The following is a 17424-nucleotide window of genomic DNA, read 5'->3' as shown; positions in this document are numbered from 1 at the left end:
TAGTCATAGGGACAGGTTTAGTCCTCTGAGCAGGTTATATAAAACTTTTTAAAAAGACAGACTAACAGCCTATCTGTGTATATAATATCACTACCTTCAAGTGGTGTTATGTGGGTAACATCTGCCAAGATGATGCTTTGTTCCTGTGGCCAACAGATTAAAGCTAACACTCTAATCCATCTCCCGTCTGTCCTGCGCTGAGCCCTGCGTCTTGCCCGCTATGCAGAAGTCCTGACCCAAAGTAAGCAGTCTAGAATAATTGACCAGCTCTACACACTATCGAGAAGCATACGTGGGTCCAGGTGACGGTGAAGGAGCCTGGTGATGGCAACGATATCCTCCCAGAACTGGGGGCACCAAGTTGGTGCATATTGACACTTGTAGGTGGTGAGGGGTTGATTTGGCCAAGCAGCGCCAGTAGGATTGGTCAACGACAAAAAAAACTACTGATGTCAATGAAATCCCATTGTGTGCGGGACCCAGGACTCATTAAAGAGAATGGAGCTATGTTACTCTATGCCAACCTGTGTTAAATTATATAAAATAAAGAAATGTCCCACGTAAAGTGTGCGTAACATCTAATATCTAATACCGTCCTGCCAACAGGATGGCAAAGTAAGCCCATTGTGGCACATATTTACTTGGCAGTAAGCAGTTGGATAATACAAAGTGGCTGCAACATAGTGGGATGCAGAAGATGACCTATTTCAGCAACATAAACAAGAAGCAGCTCAATTCCAAGTCCTGAAAATGGGCATTAACATCTCTGCATCATCTGTCAAGAAGATGAAGGAGGTGCTAAGGAGATTGGCACAATATAGCCTGTCAGACACTGACTTAAAGACTTGGCCAATGGCAGCAACATCACCCAAGAAAAGTTTTGTCAATCAGCGGTGACAGTTCTTGGTGCGATGGGTGGATGGATCTGCCACAGATGATTGGAATAAAGTAATAGACTTCTTTCGCAGAAGCAGTTCCACCTCTGGTGTGCATGGGTGAAGATACGGCTGTTGTACCGAGATCCTTTGATAGAAAAGAGGCTTACTAATTACAAAACAAATATGTCTCTGGCCAACCACTAGCAGAAGCACCTGACTGGCAGCCAGCCCCTAAGGGCTGTATAAGCAGGGAACACCACTCTTATGCACACCCACAACTATCCATACAATGGGGTGCTTCTAGCCAGCAACCGCTAGGCCCCCTCCCTGAAAGCTTTCAGTGGCTACTGGAGCCTTGACCAGAATTGTGCCCTAATCAGAGTCTGGGGCCCAAATTGCGTGCCTGACCAGTAGAGGTGAGTCAAGAGACTGTTCCAACTCCAGTCAGCCCAATAGATTATGGCAGTTACCAGAAAGAGTCACTTGTATGACAAATAAAGGCAGCTACAAAACATATGGAGTCACCTGCAGCCGGTCCAAGTGGGGCCACAGCAGGAAGAAAGACTTAAGAGACTAGGAGACCTCCATCACTATGATGACCACCTCACCTTGTTGATCCTGCTGCTACATTACAGGGTCACACAAAATTACAGTGGCAGATGGAGCCCATGGCAAGGATATGTCTCGACTGTTTTACCCACTGAGCTCTTCACTAGCAGCACAGAGGCTGTTTATTGCTGGCCTAATCAAAAGCCAGGTCCAGCAGTGAGGACCATTATGACCTCCCCATGACCGACTAAATCTTGACCTTAGAAGACCCAAACTGAACCCATTGTTAAATATCCTGCCAAAAAAGCCTGAGGCATCAATTTGGCACCTGCTTTTTAGACTTGGAGGTGGGGAGTGTGACCTGGTGCAAGATGCTAATTTACAGGGTTTCATAGTGTCAAAATATATGTGTAGATGGTTAATTTGTTTGCATAATTATCCATCGCAGTGCAATCTATTTAGACCTGGTGACTAGCGGTTTCTCTAGTAAAGATGTCTAAGGATCTTCAGTGTAAGCTTGTGCATTGCCGCTGAGTTCAATGACTCCAACCAGTACTGTCTAAATCTGATTAAAACATAGAAGTGTATTTTACCAGTAGTTATCAAGCTTGAATGTATATTTGTTTCACACATAGGTGCATTCAAAACCACAGTCTTCTTGCATGGCTACTCTGCTATTGGGATAGCTCTGCTCCTTCCACTATCTCTGTCTGTCATTTCCCACTTGCTTCCATCCCCCTCCTCGCATCATGGCACTGCCCGTCACCTGCAGGGGCAGAATCATTAATCCTACTGTCTTCATGCCTCTGCTGCAAACCAAGGGTCAGCCCCAAATGCAAGCACAACCTATACGTGCCCACTCCGCCATGCCATCCAGTAGCACAACACAAAAGAGAGAGTAGTATATTCATACAACGTGGGTAACCGCTTATGTGCGTACTAAATATAAATAATTTGACTGCTTATCTGTTATGGCTTCTTGTTACACCAGTTCTTCTCTGTTACCCTCCAGAACAAGAGATGCAGAGACCATATGGTATAGTATTTCTACACGGTCTTTAATATTTTCTCTTTGTGTCTTTCTTATGCACATATAACTAGAAGTTTATCCATACGGTACTCCCCGAAGAATCACAGATGTGACTTATTAACATCTGGTGCGCATATTACTAACACCTGGCGAGCAGTGGGGATACTTATCCAATACTAACACACTATCAGCCGCTCTCTGTCCTTCTGTTTCTCTTTCTTTGTCTTTCTCTCGCTATATATAATTTATTAAGAAACACAGAGCTATTTCTGTTACTTTCTGTTACCACAAATATGCGCAATGTCATGGTGGCAGAACCGGGGCTACCATAAGGCAAACTTAGGCAGTTGCTTAGAGTACCAATGGTCACAATGGATGAATGACTTAATGTCACTCGTCTAGTGCTTTTCATGTCTGCAACAGGCTGGGAGCGGGGTTCTAGGCCATGATATCACAGTCTAAGTCCATGCTCCCAGTCTGAGTAGCAAAAGATACAGCACCCCCACCTCTGACTGATAAGGTAAAGAATAGCAGGGGAGGAGAGGGACCACCAAAGCGAGTGGTGGGGGGTGAGCAGGCACCGCCCACCCCCCAGAGCTTCCGTGCCTCTTGGGACACCTGTTGTATCATTATGGAAAAACAATATGGCGTTCTCTTGATATTGTGTGTACCCATGTTATTGTCCTCTATAAGCCATTTTAGTTTCCTGCAGTGTACTGTAATATAATTACTGACAGGAAGTGTGGATATGCTTCCCCTTGATAAACCTCAATATAAACTATCTTTAGCTCTGATGACCTCCTTACACATAATGTTAGTTTATGTCCTTAGCGACCAGCTTTATGTGCATTTAGTATTCAGAAAAGACTCTGCAAAGTAAGAGATACAATCAGGTAATATATATATTTAAAATACTAAAATAACATTAGAATGTGTCAGTGCTTTTAAGTTGATCATTGTGGTATTTTGTAAACTGGAAACATGGAAATCATAAGCAGCAGCTATTTATATAACGCCGCTAATTCCACAGCGTTGTACAGAGAACTCACTCACATCAGTCCCTGTCCCATTGGAGCTTACAGGGGAGGGAGAGGGAGAGAGAGAGACTAGGGTCAATTTGACAGCAACCAAATAACCTACTAGTATGGTTTTTATTGAGTGTGGGAGGAAACCAGAGCACCCGGAGGAAACCCACGCAAACACAGGGAGAACATACAAACTCCACACAGATAAGGCCATGGTCGAGAATCAAACTCATGACCCCAGTGCTGTGAGGCAGAAGTGCTAACCACTGAGCCACCGTGCTGCCCAATATGCCAGTCTTTACCAGGACATAGCCGACCAGTCTTATCTGGGGCGAAACAAAGTAAATTGAATATTCCTTTAAATATACCCATCATATGTAAACTGAAGAGTCGGCCATTGTGTGGTCTGAGCCAATATTGAGGGTTCGCTAGGACCCAGTGTCTCCGGAATATTGGTTATGAATTATCTGGAGGACGTCAGTTGTTTTTAGAGAACGGATAGGCTGCATTCTTGTGACTATTGGTTCAGAACCATAAAATGGTTTCCTTCTACTATGTTAGATACACTTTAACCATTAAGTAACTGATCCATTAACCAATGATTAATGTCAATTAAAACTTCAGTTAGAAAAATACTGGGTTACACTTTTTGTTGGAAATTCATATTTAAATAAAATTATATCTACAATGCACACAGCCAATATGTACAAATACCATTTCCAATATGTACAAACAAAAACAAAATGTTACATACCTTGATATGGCTCATGATGCTGGGGATCGCTTGTTACCTGTGGGAAAAGCAACCTTCCTTTGAACTCCTCTTTATCTGACCCTACTGCATATGTTCTATATAGAATTATTCATGTATGTCTTACATTCTCCTGCTCTGTAAACGTAATTGGGGACATTTAGGAATACTCGTCGCAAAGGTATAGGACCTAAACAAGGAGCCTGATCCCAAAAATGACCGGTTGCTACAGATAATGGCACCATCTTTGCAGAGTTACGCACTGGTTTTTACAACCACCCCTTTCTATAGTCTATCCTGTCCCTATGAATATAGTATATGTTAGCACATACAAAGATTTTTTATATTTTATAGGGAGAGTGTGAGTACCTTGTTTTGTGTCCTCACCATAAACACAGATTATCAATGCTCAAGTTAGGAATGTGTTACAGAATAAATTATATTATTGTCTAGATGCAAAACCGAATTTTCCCTAAAAACCATAAGCACAATATAACAGTGGTTCTCCAGCAAATTATTTTTTTTTTACCAATTTAAATAGATGATTCATACTCATAAGCTTGTATTGTTTCTTCTATCGAGTGTAACATATTATAAGGAAGTGACATATTTTGTAACAAAGAATGACAATAGAATGATTGTGAAACTATTGTTTAAAAAAATAAATACAGGAAAACCACCGTTCTTTCAGAGTACTGTAAAATATTTTATATTAAAAAAAAACAAGTTAAATCCATCAGAGTGTTTGTGTGCAAGTCATCCTCTTCTGATGCTTTAAAAGGTAAGACTTCTGTGAAAACTCCTTTCCGCACCCGTTACATAAAAACGACCGGTCCACGCTGTGAATCGCCTGATGTCGGATTACGTGAGACTGACTGGTGAAACCTTTTCCACACTGTGAGCAAATAAAGGGCTTCTCCCCCGTGTGAGTTCTCTTGTGACAATTGAGACTGGACGTTTGGGCAAAACGCTTCCCACATTCTGTGCAAACGTATGGTTTTTCCCCTGTGTGAGTCCTGAAATGTTTCACCAGGCAACCGTTATACAGGAAACTCTTCCTACACACGGGACAAACATGCTGCTTCTCGTCAGGCTTCATTTTTATAGCCTTGCCACTAAACGAGACATCGATCATAGACAACTCACTATACGAGACATCGCTGCCAGGCTCATCGCTAAAGGAGACATCGCTAACAGGTCTCTCGCTAAATGATGCATCGATAATAGGTTTGTCGTTAACAGGTGTCGCTGTGTTCACTATATTTTCATATTTGATTTGGGATATTTCACTCAGCAATTTCTCCTTTGCGTGAATTTGCAGATGCATTTCGTAATTGAATTTCTTGCTGAAGCACTTATGACATTCAGAGCACACAAAAGGCTTCTCATCTTCGTGAAGTCGCCTGTGACAGTTGAGGCTGGAACTTTGAGCAAAACATTTGCCACACTCGGGGCAGCAAAAAGGTTTCTCCCCGGTGTGAACCCTCATGTGTTTAATCAGGCAGCCGTTATACAGAAAGCGTTTCCCACACTGGGGACAGCCATGCGGCCTTTCCATTGTGTGAGCTCTAACGTGTCTCTCACAAGCGGACTTTGAGCTAAATAATTTCTCACACAGAGTACAAGGATACAGCTCCTCGCCAGCGTGGAGCCGCAGGTGCATCTCGTAATTTGATTGCTTGATAAAACATTTCCCACATTCTGGGCATGGAACTGGCTTGTCTCTTATGTGTATTAGCTGATGTCTCTCTAGACCGGACTTGGAATAAAGACATTTTCCGCACTCAGGACACGGCCATTGTTTGTCTCCTCTGTGAAGTCTCATATGTGTTTCCAGTTCCGATTGTGTAGTAAAACATTGTCCGCATTCTTGACACACCCGTATCTTCTCTTCTATGTGAGTTAATAGATGTTCTTCTAGGGCAGATTTATCACTGAACAGTGCCCCGCATTCCAGGCAAACTGGTGTTTTTGGCTCATGATGTTTCTGATGTTCAAAAAACCCAGACACGTTGTCAAAAGTTTCAGGACATAGGGGACACATAAACTGTACGTCTATATTGTGCGATCTGTCATTATCCACGTACTCTTTTTTTATGAATGCGTTAGAGCGAGCGCCTTGTAGAAAAGTGTTTTCTTCTCTGTGTTCTGAGAAACGAGGGGAGTCTGCGGCAATTATGTCCAAGTCTGCACTTTGGTTGTTTGCTGCCGCTTTATTCACAAACCATAAATTTAGCAGTCTGCTGCTTAATGAATCTTGACCATTGCTGGATCCATGATTTACCGGAGCAACGTCGTCTTCAATTATCCAGTCTGGGGGAAAAAAAAAACAGGCTTGTTATTTTAAAATGAAATTAGCAAATATTTTAATATCATATAGTGGCATATGGACTATACTACTATGCCCTGATATGTCAGAACAACAAAGAAAAAATGATATATTAAGAGAATTTTCTAAATAAATTTTGTTTTTTTTAATAATAATAATGTTACAATTCGGACCATCATGGCTGCCCCACCCCCATTGAGCAAAAGCTGAGCTGAAAATCATTATTCCCTACCCATCAACCACTTTAAATTCATTATTTTTGTCTTGATGTACCACTGTTGGTGTTTAGGTTTTTAGCACTGGTAGATTCATTATAACCTAGATCAAACAAGTTACACCGTGTTTATCAGTGTGGACAGGCAGGGTAGATCATTGATTGCAAACTACTGATTTCCTGTACTCAACAAGGAAGTGTAAAGCTGGGTACACACTACAGGGTTTTTGTCCAATGATCGGCTCAACCAGCCGACATACAACCGCTCGTTTGAAAGTCGGGTCAGTGTGTGTAGTGACACGACGGTCGAAGTCTGCCCAAATGGACGATTGTCACCTCATTTGGTTGGTCGTACCGTTGAATATTTTCGTTCCAATCTTCTTTCTGTTGTGTAGTGTGTATAAGTTTCCGACCGATCCACGACAGTGAGTACGAAATTACAATCATTGCTCATGACAACATGGCTGTAAAAAGTCGCTGCTCTTCCCTTTATCGTCTAAAACAAGGCTAGTGTGTATGCAGTCCATGGACCGAGTGATCGGGCCATCGATCGAATGTAAAATCGATCGGCATAAAAAGTTGGTGAAAAATTCGGTAGTGTGTACCCAGCTTAAGTAAGTAAAGATAATGTAAGTAATGATTCATGGCCACTTCACCAGAATCCAATGCTGGCATTGACAACTCAACATAAAGTTTACCCACGGCTAACCTAAACTTATTGGCAGTTGTCTGGAATAACTTAGGGTTGTTGGAGAACAACTGGCGAGCCAGCCATCTTCCCTTACCATCATCAATTGCAGCTGCAGACGCCTCCTGTTCCCAGTGCCGAAAGTGGGTGCTGTTCGGTGGGTCATTGCGCCTTACAGACTGCGCCTCAACTGTGGAAGAACATATAATTGAGAAATGTTTTCATTACCAGTTTCTCACAATTTCATATAAATGTCCATTTCTTCATCACCGTCTCCCCAGCCTTGACCTCACAGTCCTCTTTAGCAATAACCAGCCTATCCCTAGATTCCATACCTTTATTTTATATTTTATTTATTTCACTCTTTCCTTTCATGAACCTCTCTCCTTTTAGTGCTTATTTCTTGCACTTTTCAATGCTTTCTACAGCACTGTGAATAGATGTAACCCTCTCTGGGTCCTGAGCTGGCTTAGGATTTTTTCCCTATTGTATCCACATTTCAAACGAATGACAATACCATAAATGTGAATAATCCTTAGCAACAAATTATTGAATTAGGAGGTACAAATTAAGTTTATTTATTGGAGGTCAAATGGTCATAGCCATGGGAGCAAAGTATGTTTCACCATATCATGCAATAGAAAGTAATGATTACATAAATACAAGGTAAGAGATATTTTATTAACACTCACCTATAGAAATGTAATCGTCTTCATATTGTTCTTCATATTTCACAAACGGCTCTTTTCTTCTTTCAATCTTCGGTACAGTTTCTGGCTCCACGTAGATACAATCTATATAAATCAAAAAAAGATTTTACAATAAAACAATGAACAATACAACAGTTCAACCTTAGAAAAAAAGGGAATATTCATTTACCCCATAGATTGTAAGCTTGCGAGCAGGGCCCTCTTACCTCTCTGTATGTATTACCCAGTATTGTTTTATTACTGTTTGTTACCAATTGTAAAGCACTACGGAATCTGCTGGCGCTATAGCAATAAATGTTGATGATGATAAGATTTATATCCAGTAAAATTCAGGGTCACATTTAGTTTTGGGTGGAGTTGAATAAGGTTATGGCAGAATGTAGAGTTCTATTTAACCAGGGTCTGGCATTCCCTCTAATCTAGCAGGTCTTCCTTATATACCAAAGGCCCAATGCTGTGACACACTGCTCTACTACTGCTTATCGGATTCAAAGATGCAGCAGTGTTGTCGATTCCCCTCCTCCGTGCCTTCCCAATGAATGAAAATGGGAGGGGCACTGACAACACTGCTGTCTCAGTAAGATAAAGGAGGGCAGCACTGAAGTTCTTAGCAGGCAGCTGGGTTGTCAGGTAAAGATGGTGACATCACACTCAAAGTAGAAATAGGTCTCCTTATATAACTCCACCCAAAACTAGACATTGGGTGAGTTATCATTTAACGTTTTCCATACTGAATCTGATTTCTCAATTTCCTATCATTTTTCAAATTTTAGTGCGCATGGTGCAAAGTTATCACGATCACGAGCGAAGACTGCAGATCAGATTGATTTAAGGGAACCTTCCTGCATCGTTTTTATTTGCAAATTAGATTACACAGTCAGTTTCGGCAGAATCTGTTGTGAAGGGTCAATCATAAAATATGGTTTCAGTGAAGGAGCCATAATAAATGCTTTAAACTCTCTTTATGCATGGTACTTTATCAAACATTATAAAACAGAATACAATTAGGATTATATTATATTAAGAAAAGTGTAATCATTTGTAAACAGCAACATACTCTACAAATCTATTTCACCATTTTTATTTTCTCCCTATAAAGGGGTATCAATCTCAACCACTGGATCATTTGCACTTAGTTACCTGAAGAATCATCATCATAATCATCACCCTCATCATCATCATCATTATCTCCCTCATCCTCATATGTCAGGTCAGTCTCCCTTGTATCTTCTGTTGGTTCATCAGTTGCTTTCAGTTCAGGCTCCACATATATACAATCTACACAGGATATAACATTGTTCAGATTAATAACGGTTCATCATTAACCACTTACATTGATATTGTGTATTTTTTAAGTGAGGCTTTGGAAAAATCCACTAATTGTTTTAAGCTCTTATGAGTGGTATCAGATGGGGGCCTTCTGTACCCAACTGCCTCATGAACGCAGCACTTAATCTCATTATCTCTGTAAACACAATGTTCTAACACACAACGAGACCATAGTGTGACTGTAGCATTTACACTGTCTGTAATGTGCAGACAGAATGAGCCGATAAACGCAGTTAAACGCTGGGCACAGAGAGCGCTAATCTTCTAGTGTTATTCGGTATGACTATGCAAAGGAACCCCACATTGTAAACAAGCCTTGGAGTTCATTTATCACATCGTGGAGGCAGACATTTTGAAAACTGATAGGCTGAATTCTCGTGAAAATTGCTGCACAAATTGTCCACAACCACTGGCTGTAGATAACAGGTGCACTTTAAAAATCAACGTACAGTATATTATAAAGTGAATTCATGAACGTCTGTTACAGCACTGACAAACTGCATCACTTATCCTAACAATTAGAAAACCGTGTCTGTTCCAAACATCTAAAGCAGTTATATAACCTCCAGATGTTGCAACACTACAGATTGTCACATGTCCCGCCATTATAATAATAATTAGGGTTTAAGGATTTAAATTTTTATTTTTTTAGGGAATCTCGGTGATTATTATTTAAGGGTTTTCCAGTTGATTTCCTAATGATAATCCATGAGTGGTGTGAATGTGTGTATAACCAGCTGTGATATCCTGGATATTAAAAGTCACCATGAAGTTCAGTGACCACATAAAACCACAAGGCTGCATACTATGGGGCATATTCAACTGGCCGTGTTACTGTAAAAAGTAACGCGGCGTGCGCACTATCATCGACGTTACGGTAATAGTGCGCGTAATTTCAACGTTGACTTTTTGCTTGCACAGGCTTAAAATTAGTCACGGCTGAATTGAATCTGCCCCTATGTGTGACTCTGTGTATGTGTTGTATTATAGGTAATAACTGTGAAATCTAAATTCTGTCACTTGTAGAAGAGCACTTTTGTTTTTATGTATTTACATAACCCCTGTGTGCCCTATAACATGAAGTTACACTCTTCTTCTTGTATTCTGAATCAGAGAAGCTGTACATTGTATTATTACCCCAGCTAACATCCGCACAGTGCGCCCTAGTTGGCCTCTCTGGGAACCAGACAAGTGCTGGGTGTTTGCTCTTTGTTTATCTCTCGTTGTTACCAACCTGAAGAGTTGTCATCCTCCTCGTACAGCTCTGAATTCCCCACATCCAGCTCCTTTCTAGGGTCGGCCACTGAATAATCATCAGGCTCTACATAGACACAATCTATATACATAGGAAAAAAAGACACTTAAACGTCCAAAATAACAACATCAGTCATTATCTAATTCAGTATCATTTGCTGTAACTTTTGTAAATGTTCATGAACAGGACATGTTTGTCAGTATGTAATGAGTCTGCCATAGAACCAACAGTCACATGACTTATTCTCACCCCCCACCACCCCCAAAGGTAATCTTAATTTTACAAACCTGATTGGTCATCATCCTCCTCCTCCTCCTCATCAAATTGATGTAATTGCTCTTTCATACGCGACTCTTTTTCTTCCTCTGTGTCTGACTCAATTTCCACGTATAAACAGTCTATATTTACACAAAAGCAGAAACCAAATTAGGCTATATGACTACATACATATTTTTAGCAGATAGATAGATTTGTTGCTACTAACCTGAAGAGTCATCATCATATAGTATTTCTTGAAGCTTTGACACAATTTCTGGCTGTACAATGATGCAGGCTGCAAATGTAAGGAGAACTATTAATAATAAAGCTGACAGGATGACTCTGGTTTCTACAAATCTTATTTAATATCATGGTGCGAATAAGCAAATATACTGTAACCCAAAATAACTATTAATAGAGATGAGTGAAGAGGCCATTTCACTGAGGTGTGAAGTTCTGGTGATACAATCTTCGAGTTATGCTGTTTGGCCTATTTATAGCCTATAAAACATAGCTGGGATGACAACAGTGTGAATTCATCTGATCTGTGGTGTGGTAGGGTTATATAATAAGGGAAAACTCCGGACAGAACAAAAGTGATCGGGGGAATTCCACAACGGAACCCTCGGCAACAGAACCCTCGGCAACAGAACCCTCGGCAACAGAACCCTCGGCAACAGAACCCTCGGCAACAGAACCCTCGGCAACAGAACCCTCGGCAACAGAACCCTCGGCAACAGAACCCTCAAGACCAAATTCCGCAAGAAAAACATGCAAAATTCTGCATCCAAAAGGAACAGTTTTGAAAATGCTAGCAATTAGCTTAATCTATCTTACATAGTATCTACCTACCTGGTTTGAACCTGTGTATGAAATGCTCCTTATCGTAGGGTTTCTATAACTTTTCTTAATTTACCTACTACCATCCTAGTATATATTATATACTTTATGAATTATACTTACTAATTTGCAGTTCTAGAGCTCACTGCTATGTTGACAAACTCTGCAAACAGCTCAAATCTCAAATTTGGTGAGTTCCAGGCCTATGTCCCCACAAGACCCCCCTGGCTCCCTCCCTCTTTTTGTGCTAGATGTGATAAAACTTTATAGTTCTTCACTGCACCATTAAGTGTTCTCACGTACAGCACATTATGGAGAAGCAGGGAAGACACAGACATGGTCATCTAATGTTTATGATGATTGAGGAAGGTGGAAGGAATTCCTGCAATATGTCTCTTTAAAATAAGTTGTTCATTTTAGGATCCCCCCCCCTTAGATAAATCTGTCCCCTAGGTTTAGTAATATATGGGAACCCCCCATCACATAACACATATAGCCATCTCACTCTACAGCTCTCAGTGTATGTATACCACTTAATAGAGCTTTATTGTAGCGCTATAGACAAAGCAGGAACACACTCATCTAATGCTGCTGGCTTCAGGTAATAGGGAGGGTGGCTCAGCGGGGAGACAACCCTATAAACTAGACATAGGGGATAATTTCATTAAGGCAGTGAACCATCCCTTTAATAACTAGCCAGAAATGGATAACTTAAGAGAGTGGAAACAAATGACAAAAATATTGAATATAGTTTCATTAAAGGAAAGCTCCACATTTAAACATATTTTTTTAAAGTGAAACTGAAAAAAACCAGCAAGAGTCTACTTTGGAAATTGAACCCTATCTGTAAGAGTTTATTATGTACAAATCTCTAATAGAGTGTACCTAGCACTTACCTGTCCTTAAACACCTGCCATATTCAGAGTGAGGGTGTTGAAGTGAACCCCCTGTTCACAGCCCCCATATTAGATTTGCCTGTTACCCTGTCCAAGGACCCACTAACAGATATAAATAATAAACAGAGATAGGGCAGGGGCTGTATTTGCAAAATATATCCTTAGGGTTATAGTGATGATAATAACATAATATGCTTTGTTACTAACTTTCCTGCTGCCTTCTGGTGGAATAAATTAGTATATATTGACGTTTGTCCTAAGAAACTGAAGAGATCAGCTGACATGTATCAGTTCAGTTTCTATTCACTACAATACAGCCAATACTACTGTTACCCTTTTACATTGTTGCAACAATGATCTTGGTCTCTGAAAAACAGTTACCCCTTAGTGGTGCATAAAATCTGATAATTTTATATCGTATTTCCAACTATAAAGGAGGAGAATAATACATAAACATCTTGGTAAATCATCTTAACGTCAATCGAAGGACAAAAATATTAACCCATAAAAGGCAAAACTCCGTTTAAGTTAACCTCTAAGTGATCTTTCTTCACACTGACCTGTAGTGATCTCCTCACACTGGTACTGGTCACTCACACAGGGCTCTGTTCCTCGTTCAATCTGGGATATTAACTCCGGCTTCATACAGACGTTTCCTAAAATCATCAGAGATATTAATGGCAATGCAATGTGTTCTTCAATATGTCCGATATCATCCACTTTATCTACAGAAATACCATTCAAACTGAAGTCTTTACAATGTGCACAAATTTCTTTTGAAGTGGTAGGATCACTCGCACACTAAGGGCCTGATTTTAAATTAGGTACAAAGCAAAAAAAGGAGCAAATTTGCACCTTGGCAAAACCATGCTGCATTAGAGGGGGAGGTAAATTTAAAATGCAGAGACAGATTTATAGATGGGATACGGCATGTCATAGATCAAACTTTAATTTCAGTGTAAAAATAAAGCTATCAAATATTTGTGTGCTACATGAATAAACAGCCAGTATTTACTTATGTGCAAAAAAATAAGTCAATTTATACCCCTTGCATTGTATAATGGTTTGTCCAGGTGCAAATTTGCTCCTTTTCTTTGATTTGATCCTAACTCAAAATCAGGCCCTAAGTGGTTGTAGGAAAGTATGTCAAATAAGCATCATTACAATTATCAATGGGTTAACTACCTACAGTTTACTTCCTGTCTATCACATTACATGCACATGATCTAATGGTACCTAAATTGTCATATTCTGATGGGTTAATATTGCTCATATGGTAGCGAGCGTATAATGCTCACTTGGCCAATGTACATAGGAAGCGGTGCTGCTAAACTCAGCACACATGTTATAGGCACTCTTCAATGTTGACAGAGGCATCTCTGGAAAGTGGATGAGTACGCTGTTCGGACCATACAGGATGTTGAGTGACTGTGACCCGTGGGCACTGTGGACACTTGTTTGCTGCACTCTCTGCAGTTATTCTCTTACCTATGGAACGTATTGCCTGGTAATTCTCCATCATCACATCTTTATAAAGTCTCTTCTGTTCCTCTTCCAAATAGTCCCATTCGTCCTCAGAAAAGTATACTGCAACATCCTCAAAATCTTCAACACCTACATCCTGACACAGAAAGTGACAAAAACAGCCATGATTAAGGTACACACACCCATCTCTGGTGTACCTGAACGCTGCTGGTCCATGGTCATCCCTAGACTAGAGGTATGTAGTACTCCCGCAGACCACTAATTACATAGATCAGCCCACACATCAGACCCCACCTAGGTCTTCTATTTGTATGTTTTCTAATGACTACAATTTAAGATTTTACAACAGATACTTGTTTATCTTTAATTTACCTATTTAAATTCATTTAACATGTAACTGTGCATAGAATTAGAATTAAGTCATCCTGGTGAATTAGTGTTTTGATATCAGTAACTGTGACAGATCCATCATATATCCTAAACCCACCGACTCCTCATTCTGAATACATTAGTGGCATCAATGTTAAGCGTTATTTTATGGCATGCAACAAAGTATAGGATAAAACAAAAATTGCAAGTAGCATAAAATGTGATATTTCCATTCTGCTAAAACCTTACCCTCCCATTGTAAACTTCCCCTCTTACTTCTGGCTTCCATTCCCACCTCTCTCCCCCCTCCCCTAGCTTAAACATGTTCTTATATGTATATTTGTTATGATTGTTTAACATGTTTCTAATCCTATAGAATCTAAGAAAAAAAAAAGTATGTGCTACTTACCATCACTCACGATGCTACCTCCTGTAGCGCTGTATACACCAGTATTGTGGATTTCTACAACAGAGAAGATCATTAACTCATTATGAACTATGAAACATTGACATTTTTTAAACATTTCTTTAAACCATGTGCATATGAAAACTGGAAAAGGAGTGTTTATATTTCTGTTATCTGTGGGTGTATATCATATATAACATATTAAGCACAATATTTATAGTAAACTCTGCAATATTGCTAAATACTATATCTGGAAAAAACAAGGGCTTGTTTGTGCACATTTTGTTCAAACTGTGACTGCCCATCTACAGCAACAAGGTAAACTCATTCCGACAGCTACCTACACACTACGGTGAGATATCTGTAACAATTGTACCAGCGATTGAAAGTTCTGATGAGCATGCAGATTGATGTGTACACACCTACACAAGTTACCTTCAGATCTGTGCTCTTCATCTCTCATGACCATCGGCTGAAAAGATTGTGACTCGGCAAACGCTATTTAAATCTGCCTACATTGCTGATCGTGACTGCATACACACTTCCACATTTGCCCAACATCGTTCCATCATTGATCGTGATTTTTCATCAGTTTATAAAATCCAATCAAATGATGCGATGTGCTTTGGTACGATAAAACGTGATCGTGGGAGCGTACCCTCTAATGTGGTATAGGACCCAACAGTCGTTATTGTGTGATTGTAACGATAATCGGGTGAAAAACCTGTAGTGTGTACCCAGCTTAACAGTTTCATTCTGTAATAAGCCCTCTTTGTGACCTATACCTAAATAATGATAGAATTATACTGCTCTATGGCTTAGATGGGTGGTGCTCTGGCTTAGATGTTGGAAATCTCAACCTCCAAAGTCATAGACAAAAAAAAAAAAGAAAGGGTTTGGAACACATACTCAAACACCTCGAATATATTGAAGTGTGCGTCACTGCTGTGGATGACTGTATAAAGTAGAGACCAAACTGGACTTGCAATATAAGTTCGCTTTATTCAATAAAGGATAATGAAGTGTCAAAAGACTAGAATGCAAATACCCTCATATAAAATTGCTTTATAAATTCAGAAGCTGGGGAAACTTAACCACAAAAAGAGAACACTGAAATTCACAGGGAAGCACTTTTTCCCTGAAGAAACCATGCTTCTAACTATACAGTTATTGAATAATACTGCAGGAAGCCCGACCTGGAAAGTATGGGTTAAATAAAGCACAGGTTAATAAGGATTTGGTAGCTTTCCTTTTCAAAACAGAAAACAATAAGTTAGCTATAAGTCATAGTTTTGCACCTGAATTTATAAGTGTCCCGCAATAGCTTAATTTCAGCCAGATAACAAGTTTACATACAACCTCAACTCTGTCTATAATTGTCAATTCTGCTATATGTCTCGTCACCCTGTATTACTCGAAATGAAGGTTTAAACTGAAATAAAGTTACTGTACTAGCTTGGTGTGATTATAGAAGACTGAGCTGAGTCAGAGCTGGGACCTTAAAGTCTCTATTTAAAATAACAAGTATTTCAAGTTGATGAATAAAAGCTTTATCAGTGGCTCTCCAGCTGGTGTGGTACTACAAGTCTCAGCCTGCCCTGAGTGGCTGGCATAGCATGCTGACACTTACAGTTCCACAACAGTTGTTGAGCCAGGGGTGTTCTACCACTGAATTATACTCTGTATGTGCAGACTATACAGATCCCTAGCAGCAGTGTTTGCATTACAATGTATCCGGTGCATGCACCAAGTAGCAGCATGACACAGCTAAACTCTAATATACAATAGGAGGAATCTCAGCGCTGGAGTTGGCTGATCCCGGTTTGTGGCTGTGTCTCTTGCATTGTTTACAATGGGATCATACAGTTGATAGGAAATCTATGCAGCTCCCGTGCATGAGCAGCCAGCAGGGCAGAGCACCGCATGGTGCACGCAGTTACAATGTAATGCTATGCAGTGTACACACAAATACACAATTATACCAGAGAAGAGGCCATACCTTTTTTTTTTGCTACCACAAATGAGGACGTCACGTGATTAAGGAGAACCTCAGTTGGCTGACCGTTATGTGACGTTATCGCCTTCCTCTAGGAATTCTGGGAGAGGTAGTTTCATTGGCTTCAGATTCTAGAAGGCAGGCGGACGGCGGGACTGCAACTCCCAGAAACCCCAGCAGAGAGCGTGGTCAAGTGACCTGCAACAGCCAATCAACGTAGAGGACTGCTGCTAGTGGGCATGTGGACATGTCTTTGTAGTCCAGGGATAAACACAACAGTTAGCTATTAGAAAGTTATTAGATATTATTATATATAGTTATATTCTGGATTGCAGCAGTAGACCAGGGATGGAAAAGTGTAGTATAAATGCTTCATTATATCAGTATATATATATATATATATATATATATATATA

At 40.1% G+C, this 17424-nt stretch overlaps 1 protein-coding gene across 1 annotated transcript; it reads right to left on the bottom strand.

The window, feature by feature from the left end:
• Positions 1 to 4871: 4871 nt before the first annotated feature.
• On the bottom strand, positions 4872 to 17063 carry LOC142101984 (uncharacterized). Its single transcript, XM_075186481.1, has 11 exons — positions 17012 to 17063; positions 15016 to 15069; positions 14241 to 14373; positions 13313 to 13408; positions 11243 to 11311; positions 11046 to 11156; positions 10738 to 10839; positions 9315 to 9452; positions 8157 to 8258; positions 7562 to 7654; positions 4872 to 6546 (listed from the first exon to the last, which is right to left on the bottom strand). The coding sequence occupies exons 2-11, from the start codon at positions 15016 to 15018 to the stop codon at positions 4970 to 4972; spliced, it is 2424 nt and encodes an 807-aa protein (XP_075042582.1). The 5' UTR covers positions 15019 to 15069; positions 17012 to 17063; the 3' UTR covers positions 4872 to 4969.
• Positions 17064 to 17424: the final 361 nt, after the last annotated feature.

Source organism: Mixophyes fleayi, chromosome 9, assembly GCF_038048845.1.
Source record: "Mixophyes fleayi isolate aMixFle1 chromosome 9, aMixFle1.hap1, whole genome shotgun sequence".
Taxonomy (NCBI): domain Eukaryota; kingdom Metazoa; phylum Chordata; class Amphibia; order Anura; family Limnodynastidae; genus Mixophyes; species Mixophyes fleayi.
This window is presented reverse-complemented; position numbering and strand designations above follow the sequence as displayed.

Excerpts from the sequence above, each read along its gene's own strand:
- LOC142101984 (XM_075186481.1), bottom strand. Across the intron at positions 8,259-9,314 it reads TTATGATGATGATTCTTCAG|ATTGTATCTACGTGGAGCCA; the intron begins GTAACTAAGTGC and ends TGATTTATATAG. Across the intron at positions 6,547-7,561 it reads TGCAGCTGCAATTGATGATG|ACTGGATAATTGAAGACGAC; the intron begins GTAAGGGAAGAT and ends TTTTTCCCCCAG.